Source organism: Asterias rubens, chromosome 10 (assembly GCF_902459465.1).
Source record: "Asterias rubens chromosome 10, eAstRub1.3, whole genome shotgun sequence".
In the NCBI taxonomy this organism is placed as follows: Eukaryota; Metazoa; Echinodermata; class Asteroidea; order Forcipulatida; family Asteriidae; genus Asterias; species Asterias rubens.
The window spans coordinates 18775975-18789778 of NC_047071.1; the positions used below are offsets into that span (position 1 = coordinate 18775975).

The 13804-nt window shown below is 39.3% G+C and overlaps 1 protein-coding gene across 2 annotated transcripts in view; it reads right to left on the reverse strand.

Annotated features, from left to right (window-relative positions):
* The window catches only part of LOC117295759 (G-protein coupled receptor 54-like), a 66439-nt gene that overhangs the window by 26695 nt on the left and 25940 nt on the right, over nucleotides 1-13804 (reverse strand). For both annotated transcript variants that reach the window (XM_033778496.1, XM_033778495.1), the window contains exon 3: nucleotides 1576-1711. In XM_033778496.1, the coding sequence (XP_033634387.1) occupies nucleotides 1576-1711 (136 nt within the window). The remainder of the gene's footprint in view (nucleotides 1-1575; nucleotides 1712-13804) is intronic.

Here is a 13804-nt window from a genome sequence, read left to right on the forward strand (position 1 = left end):
TACATACAATGGAGAACGTTGATTGTTATTGACTTAGTTTCTCTTTCACTTTGACCGGGGATTATTAAGGCACAAAATAAAGGTCGGAATGCTTTATTTGTGTCAGCCTAACCTTAAATATAAAATGTTGCAATCTTTTACAAGAACTAAGGACGCGTTATTCTTTATCAATCACATCTTCCGCAAATCCGATTTGATGCGCCTTCCAAAATAAACACACACTTTTGAGTAAGTGGATAATGTTTCCGTTCTTTTTTCTTTCCTCGACCTTTTCGTTGTCCTCCTCAATTCGTCAAATTACTCTCCGGGTACTTGTGAATGGCATGTAACAATAATACATTTAGTAGTTTATAGCGCGCATATCCATCATTCAGAGACGCCCGGGCGCTTTAAAGGTGTTTTCTTGCAAGGGTGGGACTACGTATGAATTATAATGGGAATTGTGATCTGACCTTACGCTATATGCTGTCGATCAAACCAGGAACATCGGGGCGAACCGCTTCTCTTTTCAACAAGCGCACTGGGTTATTTTACTTGTGATACACGGCACACGGGACCAACGGTTATACGTTCCATCCGAAGGACGAAGCATCTTGGCTTACGTGTCTTAGCATGGAGTGCATCATTCGCCAAACGCACCCGCACTCTGCTGATCAGAAACGCCGGAGTTGGAACCGGTGATTTGAACCACTAAGCAGAGACACGCTACTTGTAGGATGCACAAAGTTATGTACATTTATTTGAAAGACAACAGTAACGGAAAGACAATGTTAAAGAAATAAATGCCTCCGCCCTGCCCCATTTAAACAATGTTAATTTTAAATTAAAAGAGTTTAACGATACAATTTAAAAGCTTTGATGTGGTTAATTCATGGTATTTCAAACAACGTTCTGCTGACAAAGCAAGCAATGTTTCTTAGTCTTAGATATACAGATCATCTTATAATGTGTAATAGGCGTAACTCTATGGCTGAAAGGGGGATCCTTGAAGAAACAGAATGCAAGGGAAAGTACAAATGTGGCCCCTAAATTGTTATCAAAACTTCTTTGCGTGCTGGAAACAAAATACAACGGTAAGTACAGCTTTAAATGATTACAAAAGATAAAACAAGATGATAAGCCATTCTTTCCCCCTTTAATTGCTATCCTAATTTCGTTGCAAACTGAAACCAATTTGAAAGCAAATGAACATTTCCTCCATTGGTAATCATTGCAAATCACACACTTCAGTATCATGGCAAACCTTTCACTACCATCAAACTCATTATTTCCCTAATGAAATGTAAATCGGTGTTCTCAAATTTCAAATTGTGCTTGTCATCTTCTAAATATGCTAGATCAAGAGAAGTACTTCATTGCCCGAACAAAACATGCTGAGTGGATAGTCAAAGTAAAATCAAGAATCAATATTGCCAAACAAGAAAAGGTAAAGGACCATATGTTCTTAAAGAACTGCATTTTCTTCAAGTAACTCGATAAATTAGTGCCACTCAATGTAAATTTCAATCACAGTTTACGTTGAGTCTATAATTTGCGCACATAAATCCCTTTGCCCTAGATAAAGAAATGACCTACCAATCCAGACTGCCACGTTGACTATGATGGCCCTAGTCGTCGTTCTAGTTTTTCTTGATTTGACAGCGTGAACGATAAGGAGATACCTGTCTATTGACATCGCTGTCAGGGTACAGCATGTTGCCTGGACCGCTACCTGTTACAAAACGAAAAAGCAATAATCAAAAGACGGACATTGACTTGACATTCATCACGGTTTGGTTTTAAGATCCCCCAGGGACCAAACTATTGATGCTGACCGAAACAATATGTTAACATAACGTGAAGTTGTGGCTTTAATTGTTGCATGTGTCTTGTTAGCACTCTTGTAAACGCGCTAAATTAAGCCACTGCCAGCCAAACAAAAACTTGATACAGCGCCTTGAGCGTTTTTTAGGTGGACTTTGGCGCCATATAAGTTTTCGTTATTATTTCGTTATTATATTTAACACGTTGTGTTATTGGTTAGAACTACAAAGTCCATGGTCTGTGTTATGTGTCCCAGGGTAGCCTGAACCTGTAGCCTGACACACACTACAAAAACATGGGTTTTAATTGATTAATTGTTTCTCCATGATATATACATGTGACAACATCAACCTGGTGTTGTTTATCCACATTACTCCATCGTTGGTGAAATTAACACCGTGTCGGTGTTGTCCCATATACCAGTATAATCAATTTAACACGACCCCAGTTTTTGCAGTGCAGATTGCGGTCAAACTGACCAAAACGTGAAAATGGAGGCTTTAAGATGTCCTCCCTTCGTTGTTATCCGCCATTTGAAGTAACGTGTAAAAAGACACACCCAAAAACACACCATCAACGAGTATACAATGACAAGGACATGATACTATTTCAAAACAATGAACCATGACATATTATTTTCAGAGTGACAACCGCAGCTGAAATTGGAGATGAACAGGCTTTGAATTACTATGCATCCCTTGAAACTATAAAATGTCAAAGTCAAATCAAACGCAAGTAGGACGGCAACATAATACAAAAAGACGAACAGTGTCGGCTTTGTGTAAATTATATTTTGATCTGCAACAACAATCCTTTCCCTTTATTTTCTTTCACTTTCAAAGTGGAAAAAGTTTCAAGTTTTCTTTATTTGCAATTACTTATCATATTAAAGAGAGTCGCATCCGTGCCTAACCAATAAGTGTTCCAATCAAACTTCAAGACCCGGGCGTGCGTCGACTTCACATTTCTTCATTTACTCCAAAATAATGCGCGTGCATATTTGCCGAAATGTTATGCTCATTTTAACTCAAAGTCAAGCACGATTTACTACCCGTTAAAATGCATATTCCCCGTTATTGTGATACTCTTTGGTCCCTTGGGACTACAACAATCAATAAAATTGTATTGTTGTAGCAAAATGTTTGTTTTGACAATGGCCAATGATTCGCTTGAGTTCCAATCGACCACAATAAGTCTGCCTAGCGAAGTCACTTCAGTCGCTCGTTTAAAGGGACACTGTTGCCTTGCATCGGGCGAAATGGTCTTCGATGGAGGTCAAAAAGTGAAGTAAAATATAACGATCCACACAGTTATGCCGCGAAAATCAGTGGTTTTTATGATGCGAACTAACACGGTCGGCCATTTTGTAGAGTCGACAACTTGACTCCACATTTTTTTATGCCGTGTTAGTTCACGTTTATCGACGTGTGAACACTACAACATCCCAAAACTGGTGCTAAACAAAATGAAACGATAGTTGAGAGTTTATATTTGACCGCGCTTCTTCGAATGCCACGATGAGTGAGCCTGTGGGCATACATAAAGTTAAATCAGCAAAACGAATCAACAAATTAACGCTTCCCTTTGCTACTATTTTGACACGAATTTCCTGAAGAAGTCACAGGTAAAATCCAGAAAAATACTTGACAACCATGCGAAGTCGTGTCCATCCAAATTTTGAAAAAAATCACTCTATGCAATGCCCAATTAGATCAAGAAGAAAAAAAAGTTCCGGAAAAAGCGAGTAGTAACATCGAGGAATGTTCCTGATCCCCTCCGGGACGGAACCGTACTTGATGAGATGCGCACGTGCCTTCAACGAGGTGCTGCCAGTAAAGGGCATGACGTTAAACTCAGCGTTAAGGTAAAGAAGTTGTTGGTCACGTAGCGTTCTTGAGTGGCGGCAATAATGCAAAATTTGACTCTTAAGCGCCAGTCTTCCCGAAAGGACAAGATGTGGGGATATCAAGGTTCCATAATAACCAAATATGTATTTTGCAAGGATAGTGTTCGAAGTGGCGGTGTACCGCATATCAATTTCTGGTTTGTTTCGGATCGATTCAAGACAAGGAACACCGACCGTACGAGCTACCATTACCAATCAAATGAATCCATTTCATGTTCGTTTATTCGTTTTGAGCAAACAAATTATCGATGTGGTTCGCCACTAGTGGATAATAGTGTGTATGCAGGAGCGCGGTGGGTATCTTTAAAGAGACTCCGAGGTACAGTGACACAGCATCTAAGAAGTCGTCGCTGGGGTTTATGTACTTTATGAAACAATTATAAAGCCCTTGAGAAGGTGTTTAATTCAACTCAACGAAGACGTACACAGGAACAAAGGGGAAGGACAAAAATGGCAAAATTGTGTGTTTACTTTCCATAAATAAATAACGTCACAGTGCGCAATGCGGTGAACGCAAAACATGACCGTGTAGTGTTCCTGCTAACCTGTGAAATACGCTACCTCCTTAGTAAATTTGTCAGCTACAGTAAGCACGAGAAGTTGCCTACCATTAGGCAGTGCTATGAAACTGGGTTTAGAAGTTCGAATAGATAAACGTGGCAGTGGGTCATTCTGTCTTTGGTTTATTATAAAAACATTCTTCAACCACTTTTCATTTCAAAATTTAAAACGCACTCAGCTTTGCCTTTGAACCACTCGCCGAGTAGACGTAGAGCTATTTTAATCTAAGGGAGTGGATCAAGAGCAGATAACAGAAAACAGTGTTAGCAAGGTGAAAACCGCTATAACCTGGTCCGCGAATAAGACCCAGAATAAAAAGCAGAATTAAATTGTTTATTAAACAGGACTTCATCCCAACTGGCCCCGTCTTGATTAGACCAAAATTCCCTCAACCATCTCCATGAGAGATGTAGAGCCCACTTCCAGCAAGAGTCGTAGATGTATGGGGCAATTTTTGATATATTCTGATTAGATTTTTGCATGGAGGAAGCCTCTCGTCTTTATCTCAAATTGATATCGTCTAGCTCTTAGGTCTGGTAATCTCCATCATCTTTGTTTAACTCGCCCTCTCTCCCTCTCTCTCGCTACGAGCTAGGGGGAATTTTCGTCCAACAAGCCGGTTGAATTATACTCTTTACTGCTCAGAACTATACTTTCATTAACGTGCCCCATTTAGGTAGTCTGAACCCGCCCCGGGAAATCAAAAACAACTTCACAGTAAACGACAGCATTACACAAAAGGAGGCATACTTTTCCTTTCTGTCCCCTGTCCTATACAAAATAGGGGCCCGTCGGCCCGATGGAAATTGAAGTGAAAGGCGAGCAAACTAAAGAAAACACCATAACAAAAAGCTAACTCTACAGCGGAACGCATGGGCCGGCCTACTTAATTCGATGTTGCCGAGGTGCGAAAAGGCGAGTGCACGTCAAATTACCAATAACAGATTAGTACGCGACTAAATAATAAGAGTATGGGAGTTAGACAAAAACAAAATAGTAAACCTTCAACTGCTGCGTATGTATTTTAATATTAAAAACTTGCTTTGTGTGAGGTACGGCAGCTTTGCATAGTATCATAATGCATTGTTTTTAAACGTTTCACTTTGAAGTTATGCGGTTACGGAACAAGGGTTATCACTGTTTATCCACCAAAATAGAGAAGCTACATCGTAAAAAAGTTGCCCATAGTATGGTGCATTCCAATTACAGACGTGTTTTCCTGCGTGGGCATTACCACTCCAGATTGTCAGCAATATGATCTCGAAAACGCTACCACCGTTTGGAACTAAATGTTCACCGGTTGGGACAAAACTGCGGCTGAAAAACCAAAAATTTGTTATATTTGGAGCCCTCTGTAATTGAAAAGGGGAGCAAATTAGTGTTAGCCTCGCAGTAGGGAAAACATTAGCAGCTGTGAAATAAAATAGCTCGAGAGGCTGAATGATGTTAAGTTAACGCTGAACTATTAACTATACACTTGTATGAGTAGACATGAAGGGCTGTGGACACTTTTGGTAATGTTTTATCCCAAAATTTGTATTAGCATAGTAACGTACTCGGTAACGAGAACAGGGGAGCCGTTGACAGTGTGCAGTGTTAGGAACGACTCCCACAGGAGTAAACGCAGCTTTTGAGAGAGGGGTAATTTCCCACTAAAATATTTGAGTCTGAAAAAAGACTTCAGGCCTGCAAGCCCTATTTCGGCATTTGATTTCCGGAAATTTACTTCGCGGTAGTAAAATATAAAGCAAGACAAGGTCTCAAAAGAACATGATCTACCCAGCAAGTAGATACACACATGGTAAGCCGCAAACCTAATATACATACATCTATAATACAGCTTTTTCATTTTTCATCTGTTACCTCCCTCTGACATTTTCAAAAGAGAAACCTATTACAAATGTTACTCATTTTTATTTTTTTACAATAACCGCTCTGTCCCCTCTTAAGATGCAAAGCATGGTTGTGCGTGACTAGTAAACGAGCCATTATAGTCAAGATAACCTCAATCTAATCAGGTTGAGATCATTATAAAGGGCCTGATCAATAAGTCGGGGTCACTCACATCAACCAGCCATCTTAATGTAGCAGTCATTACCAAATCAGCAGCAGTAGAGTACAAATTTGAGAACTGGGACAAAACTGCGGCTGAAAAACCAAAAATAGTCGCTCACTTCATTAACGTGTGCGTCTCTTTATCCATCTCATCAATTGAAATGAATGCATGCGGCTGTGTGGGATGTAGCAACCGCCATACGTTTATTTCAGACCTTTTAATGCAGCTCTGAATATCTTTCAATAAAGCTAATGGATTTTTCTTCTTTCGATTCTTCTCTTTAAATTTAATATCTGGTGGTTTTGATTGAAATTGGGTACAAAATGGAGTTATTCCTTTTGTTAGATGATGGCATTCATCACGGGCATGGCTGCTATTAATAACTAGCAACCCAATAACTTTATAACCGGTCTGTATTGTTGTACACAGCCTTTGTAACTCCCTCACATGACTGTGCACAGCGATGCGGGCTTTAATTTTATTCAACACAAATACTTGCACACTCCAGAGTGCCAACCGTGGGCTTAAGAACCGGGGACCCTTCTGGCGATGTAACCTTTGAAAAAACATCCGCGGTGTACGAAGCAGAAATTTATAACACGAGAGCATATATAATCTTCTTCTACGGTCCGTTGTCAGAATATCATATGTTCACGTAGCGATGAAAGGGGCTTTCTTTTATATCAAAGCACACGAGACGGTATAACACGGGTCTTCGTTTTACACCCCTACACGAAATAGATTGCTCGCCGTCGGTTATTTTGCGTAGGGCTTTTCCGTAATATTACATTTGGCTTCTGAGCTACCGCCTGATCAATTAAAACAACAGCGGCTCACGCGGGTGTCGCTAGGTTTTCGCTCTCACTCTCTCCCAAGGTAAAACCGTTTTTTAGTGTTTCTTTCCCTGCGACGACGACAGGAGAAGCATCGGTGCGGGGATAACATTTCATTACTTTTTAGGGGAGGAGAGGTTTTAAAGAAAAGTGTCCGCTGGTGTGAACTAAAATGCTGTTGTGATTTGAGCGTCTGTTAGAGTGTAATACAATAAACCTTGAATGGGTTAAATCGGAGGCATTGATGTACAAATGCACGGCTCTGTCTAAGTGCAGTTTCTCAACGCATTATCACACGAAGTTTATATCTGGGTTGTGAACTGGATGTCGCAGTTTCCCTGCTTCGGCTTTCAATCAAGTGGCATGGGAGGCGACCCTGGTGGGTGGGTTTGACACCCCCTTCCCCTTTAACAGGCAGGGGTTATAACTGGTGTCATGCTTCAGTTGTTTGAACATTTCCTCTCACGTAACATGAAACCCGTACTGGGTATTCTGACACGTTGTTGAATTAAAGGTTTCCTGCCCCCATTTATGTCTTCATTGAACATGTTTGCTTTGTTTGCATCCTTAATACTCTCCGTCAGTGACAAAGCATACACACAACCATTTTATCAAACACAAAGACACGATTGTTAAACCGTAAGGCCGGTGAACATTACGTCATATTCGAGTTTGCATTTCGTCGCTCATATCAAGAACTGACCTAACTGACAAAAATCACACGTTTTTTTTTTTTTTTTTAATATTGATTTACTAAATACCAGTTTAATTGTCAGGAAGCTCTGCGACATATTACATAATAGTTTCTGTGATTAAGATATAAAGTATAACCGACGTGTCACTTTATTTGCCATTATGTAATTTCACAAAATGATATAACATACGCCACTTTACCAATGATATACTATGCGCTACAGTGCTTATGTGACATTTGCGTTTGCAACAAGATTATGGAGCAGACTTACGACTATAGCGTAACTGGAGATTAACTATGACACTATCCAAAGGAAAGGCTTCTTGTTAAAGTTGATTGTTGACAATATAAAAGTCACGCACTACGTGAAAGCCTGAGGGCCTGTACATATTCCTGTTTTCAATTTTGCCGCATATAACATAAATTCCGATCCTTGCCGCACGGCATGTTTTTTTTGCAATGTGTGTCTAAAATGTCAAATATCACGAAGCGTCATGTTTTTCTCAAAAAGAATTGAACATAATTGGAAGGGAATGTAATTTATCAATTCTTGAATTTTGGTGCAGTCTTTATTCTTATTTCGTATGTAGCGAGAACAGCTTACGCCACACACATAATGTCAAAAAAAAATTGAACAGGATAGGGAACCTACCCCAAAATAAATTCATACGTATACTGTGGTTTAGTTTATTTATCGTTGCGGCAAATTTTTAACTGTTGTTGTTTGTTCTTCTATTCATTCCCCCGTTTTGCCGTGTTTTACTTTCTGTTTTAATTTTGCGCTTTCTCTGTTTTTGCCGGTGCAGTTTTCGTCGCTGTTAGTGCTGGCAATGGCGATGCTTTTGCCAATGCGTTTGCACTCGCGGATGCCGTTATCGCTGCCGTTTTAGCATTTTTGCCTTTTTAGCGTCGTTGTTGCAGTAACCGTTGTCAGCGTCGTCCTTATCGTTGCTGATGTCATGGCCGTTGCAGATGTCGTCATTGTTGGATTGGCGTTGGCGTTGGCGTTGGCGTTGGCGTTGCCGATGCAGTCATATTCGAAGTAGTGGGGTTGCAGTTGCCGTTACCGTTGTGTTAACCATTGCGATGGCATTGGCTGAGGTGTTGTCAGTGTCGATGTCGTTGCAGTTGCCGATGCCGTTATCTTTACGGATGTCATAGCCGGTGCTTCCGTCGCCGTTGTCGTCACCACTCCTGGGCGTTGACGTTGACGTTGCAGTTGTATTCGAACTTACCGTTGCCTTTACCATCGTCAATGCAATGGCGTCGGCGTTGCATTTGTCGTCGCCATTGGCGTTGCCGTTGTCATTATTGATGCCAATAGTCGCCGTTGCCGTTGCGTTTGCGATAGAGTTGGCATCGGCGTTGGTATATGCGTTGGCGTTGGCGTTGGCGTTAACGTTGTTTAGGGTAATGCTATCCGTTGCTGCTTTCTTTGTCAACAATGTCACCTTTATGTCTGTGTCTTTTTGTTTCATTTTGTAAATCACTCTGTAGAGTGCTTCCCTTTACATGCACATGGAATGTTGTTGGCAGACGAAGTACGTGGCCTTGGATAACTCTTTCGTATGTCATGTCAGCTGGAAGTTGTGAACACCGAGATTTAATTTCACAGGCGACCAAAACGGAGAAGTTAGATGTTCCATGATTTAACTTAGTTAAAATTGCACATACCTTATATACTCCAAGTCACCCCGTGTGCCACTCAATCAATAATTCAATAAAAGTGTGTTCTACGATGCAGTAGATTTTTGCTTTTAATGCGTTTCTATTTTTCTTAAGAAATATGTGATTTAATTTGGAAATAGGTCCCAAATATGCAACATGATCGGGCTTTACTGTTAACCGTGGAGGGGAAAAAAAACCGTAATGCGGGGATGTTGAACAAACGTCAAAAGGAAATAAGCTTGTATTATGTTAATTTCATATCAAAGTTGTGGAATGAGATAAAAGTGAAATTTGTCCGAAAACATAAACATATCTCTCAACAAATGTGGCTTGCGAAATGTGGAGTAGGGCCTGTTATGATGAAAGGTTCTCCTTTAAGTTCCATTCCGTGCTTAATCTTGCAATTCTGGTCGGAGGATTCCCATTTTAGAGGGCAGCTCGATAAAGAAGAGAAGTGAGAGGTGCTTCGAGAAGGGGGGTATTAACCCACAATAAATCCTACCTTCGCGATGCGATTTATCGGGGGACAATTTGCAGGTTCGCAAAAATGGATGCATTTCATCTGGGCTTTTGTAACTGTATCAAATTTCCTCCGGTGTGGAGACATCATCATGCTAGATCTTGCCCATAATGGAAGGTTTCAGGCCAATTTGTGAAGGGATAAGGAGCGTAGCGTAAAGCCTAGGACAGGTCAACTCAGCCAAAGTAGCTTCACTGTTCAAAGTTTTAGTTGACAGTAACTCTGCATTGTTATATCGCATATGTCTCTAATAATGGTCATGCTATTTAAAATGGAACAACCCCGCACTCTCGAATAGACAAATGGCAAAATACTTTAGTTTCGACATGTCAATCCGAACAGCCTTGTGAATCCGAATAACAATGTATTGGCACTATTGGCACACAAACTGAACAATGGGGATGTTTTCTGGGTTTTAATTGAAGGCAAGTGAGAACTGAAAATCCTCTCAATAAACGTATCAATCCCCAGAACTCAACTCGGTTAGCAAACATGATAAGTGGTATTTGAAGATTGGTATGTTGTTGAAATTAAGGATTTACTACAAATCCTTTCGGGTATAGCCAATACAACCATAATATTCAATTTATGATACGGGAGTGTTGACTTTGAAAAAAGCCGATGTGGTTTCGACGTTTAGAACAGTGTACTCTGTTCGTCTTTAGAGTTTAATTGTATGTGTTTAGAGTTAAATAGGTTGCTCGAAAATCGCAAAATAGTTAGCATATAGGAAATAAATGGAGTGTTGGAGACATCAACTAAGCAAGTTGTATGTTACTGCTCTTTAGTCATTTGATACAGGTTGTATACGACATGCATAATATACACTTAGCCTATCTGTGTCGACCTAGATATTACTTCTTCGTGAAACCTCTTATTTCCAAATACACTGCACTTAAAACCTCATGGTGCACTATCTTCAATTAAATGGCTATAATAAAGTATTTCGCCTCGAAGAGTTATATCTCCATGAACAGACACACACACACACACACGTATCAACTCTTTCGCATAGACCCTTCAGATGACAGAAAATAATCATATAATAATAATATCTGAGTAGATGTGTAAAGCTTAATTGAGTGCTGCGCTAGACACTCTACATTTTCATTTGCTGGGCAATCTGTGCTAAGGCGGTGTTAGAAGCAAACGGCTGATAGAGGCATTGGGCACGTTTGGTAATTGTAGTTTTATTTTTATTTTTTTTTTTCGCACACTGATGTAGGCCTATCAATACAATTGTTTGATGCATACGATAACAAAGCTGTGAAAATGTTTTGCTCAATTGATCATCGAATTTGTAAGAAAATATTATTGAAAGAAAAACACCTTCATTGCAGAGTGGTTTCAGATGTACGAGAAAGGGACCAGACCTGAAGCATTTATCGGATTCCAAAGTTTTAGTTAGAAGTATTACCTCTTGTTAAAAAGAGAATTATCACAGTGTTGTTTATTACCAATAGCTCTTTATTGCTCGTTACCAAGTAAGTGTTTATGTTAATAACTAGTTTGAGTAATTACCGTTAGTGTATTGTGTGTTTAAAGGATGTGGGTACTGTTTTCAAAATATCCATAGATTGACATTAAACTTCCAGGGTTAGCCGAGATAATGATAGTGGAAAGCTTCCCTTCAAATATTACTTACTGAGGTGATGTAGTTTTTATACGTTTGTAAATGCTTAAAATAATGTTTGTATCATACAAACTACAGCACCTCAGCAAGTAATATTTTCAAGCAAGCCTTTTACTATCATTATCTTCAAACTGTGTAAGTTTAGTGTAAATCTGTGGACATTGTGTTTTTTGTCCTATACAAAAAAACATACACCCTTTAAGACTATAAGTGTCGACGTTTCTTTAAAAGAATGCTTTTTTGGAGAACCATCGCATGTAATTAACACATCAAGCATGACGGGCTACTATGTTCTGAGAATTCAATGTGGACAAGAGGGAAACATTGTTCATGTTTAAAGAGAAGACAATCAAATTTCCATCAAGCTGTGCGCGAGAAAACCATGGGTCAAAGATCAACAACACTTTACGCCTCGTTGTTGGCAGTCCGCGTTTTCCATTCGCTCCAATGTACTCGTTTCAAGCTTAGGGCCACCCCTTTTGAGCGAACTGGTCAAAAACATACGCTGATTTACATTAGTCTCTTGAATATGCCGACATGGATCATAGTACGTAACTAACAATAGGTAGCATTGATTTGTTGGGTTAAGGACAAAAGGAACATCGAGATGGGTTTTGAATACACTTAATTCAATGAAGAAAATAACAACTTCAAGAAAAAAACAGCAGTTGTTAACATTGGATTTCTCACGCAGGAGCGCTCAATTGCTTACAAAGTATAAGAAAAGGAGAAGGAAAAGCTGTTCGAGGGTAAAGTCCTCATTCATTCTTAGAGTCATCATCAAAGAAAATGAGTTATTCTAACCTGATACATTATCCACCAAACGATAATATGATATGGTGTCAGTTGTCAAGGATGGCGCATAACAGAAAGGGCGAGTTTGGTTTTGTGTGTTTTTAATCTAAACAAAATAGCAAGTTGCCGACAACGATTGTATACTCGTTATGTTCTGCTTTTGATTGAGTGTTTATTTGATCGATATTGATTGTATCTACATTATGTTTTGTTGACACAGGCACCTTCACATTGCGGTAACTTGCTTTTAAAGACAATACTTGAACATCCAACCGTAACAATGTCGCATACATTTTGTTCAGTGCTATACATTTCAAATAAACACAATTCACTTCATCTCTCTCTTGCTTTATCTCTTTGTGTTCTCTTTTTACTTATTCTTGTTTTACATTAGAATATGACGACGGACAAACACAACGAATACTTCAAACACAAAGTGTACTACACAATTAAAGGTTTGATGTATGTTTAGTCAACATTTATGCACGTATTGACAAAAACAAACTATCTTCAGACGATACGAGGAAGCACGTCATACAGCCACACGAGGAATCATGTTGTATCGACAACCATGTGTTACAAGACCTAGTATGAGAATAACACTTTACCACGAGTCAAACTTTAGGGAATGACAGGCCCCGTGATTAAAAAACCTTCTCAATGTAAGTTCGCCAGAAGCGAATCAGGTTTTTTTTTTCTTCGCCTCCTCCCTCGAATGTATAAGGGGAGCTCGATCGATTTTTGTTCAGTTTGCAATCTAATTGACAAATTACCCCGTATGTATCCTTGGACGTCAGGTTGACATGTAAGTGGTACACTCTTTGCATTTCTACCCCCAATCAGCTTGTAGGATTACTTATAATTGATGAATCTACTCTTGTTTTAGTTCGTTTTTGTATTCATATTATTGAACACTTGCACTCTGTGAAGAAACTGGGGCAACTCATTAACGACAATTAAAGATGCTATGTAAGATTTTTGTCCCCAAACATTAAAACAAATATTTTTTTTGTGTGTGAATGGTATTTTAAAGAGTTTCACCCGCTCTAACGAAAAAAAGGTTAACTTTTACTTTTAATGGTCAGGAACCATGAAACAAATTTGAAACGTTTCTTATAAAACACATAAGAATTGGTCACGTGATATAATGTCGGGATCCCGACAAAAACTAATTTTGAGCACTTTCTTTTACTGCTACTAATAATTGGCGGACTTTTTCGAGCAATGGCTCAAATGAAAGCTTGTAACTTTCTCGACCCCCATCAAAATACCTATTGAATCTTAAATTAAAATTTTGGGGTCAAATCGGCCAGAAATCAGACATAGCATCTTTAA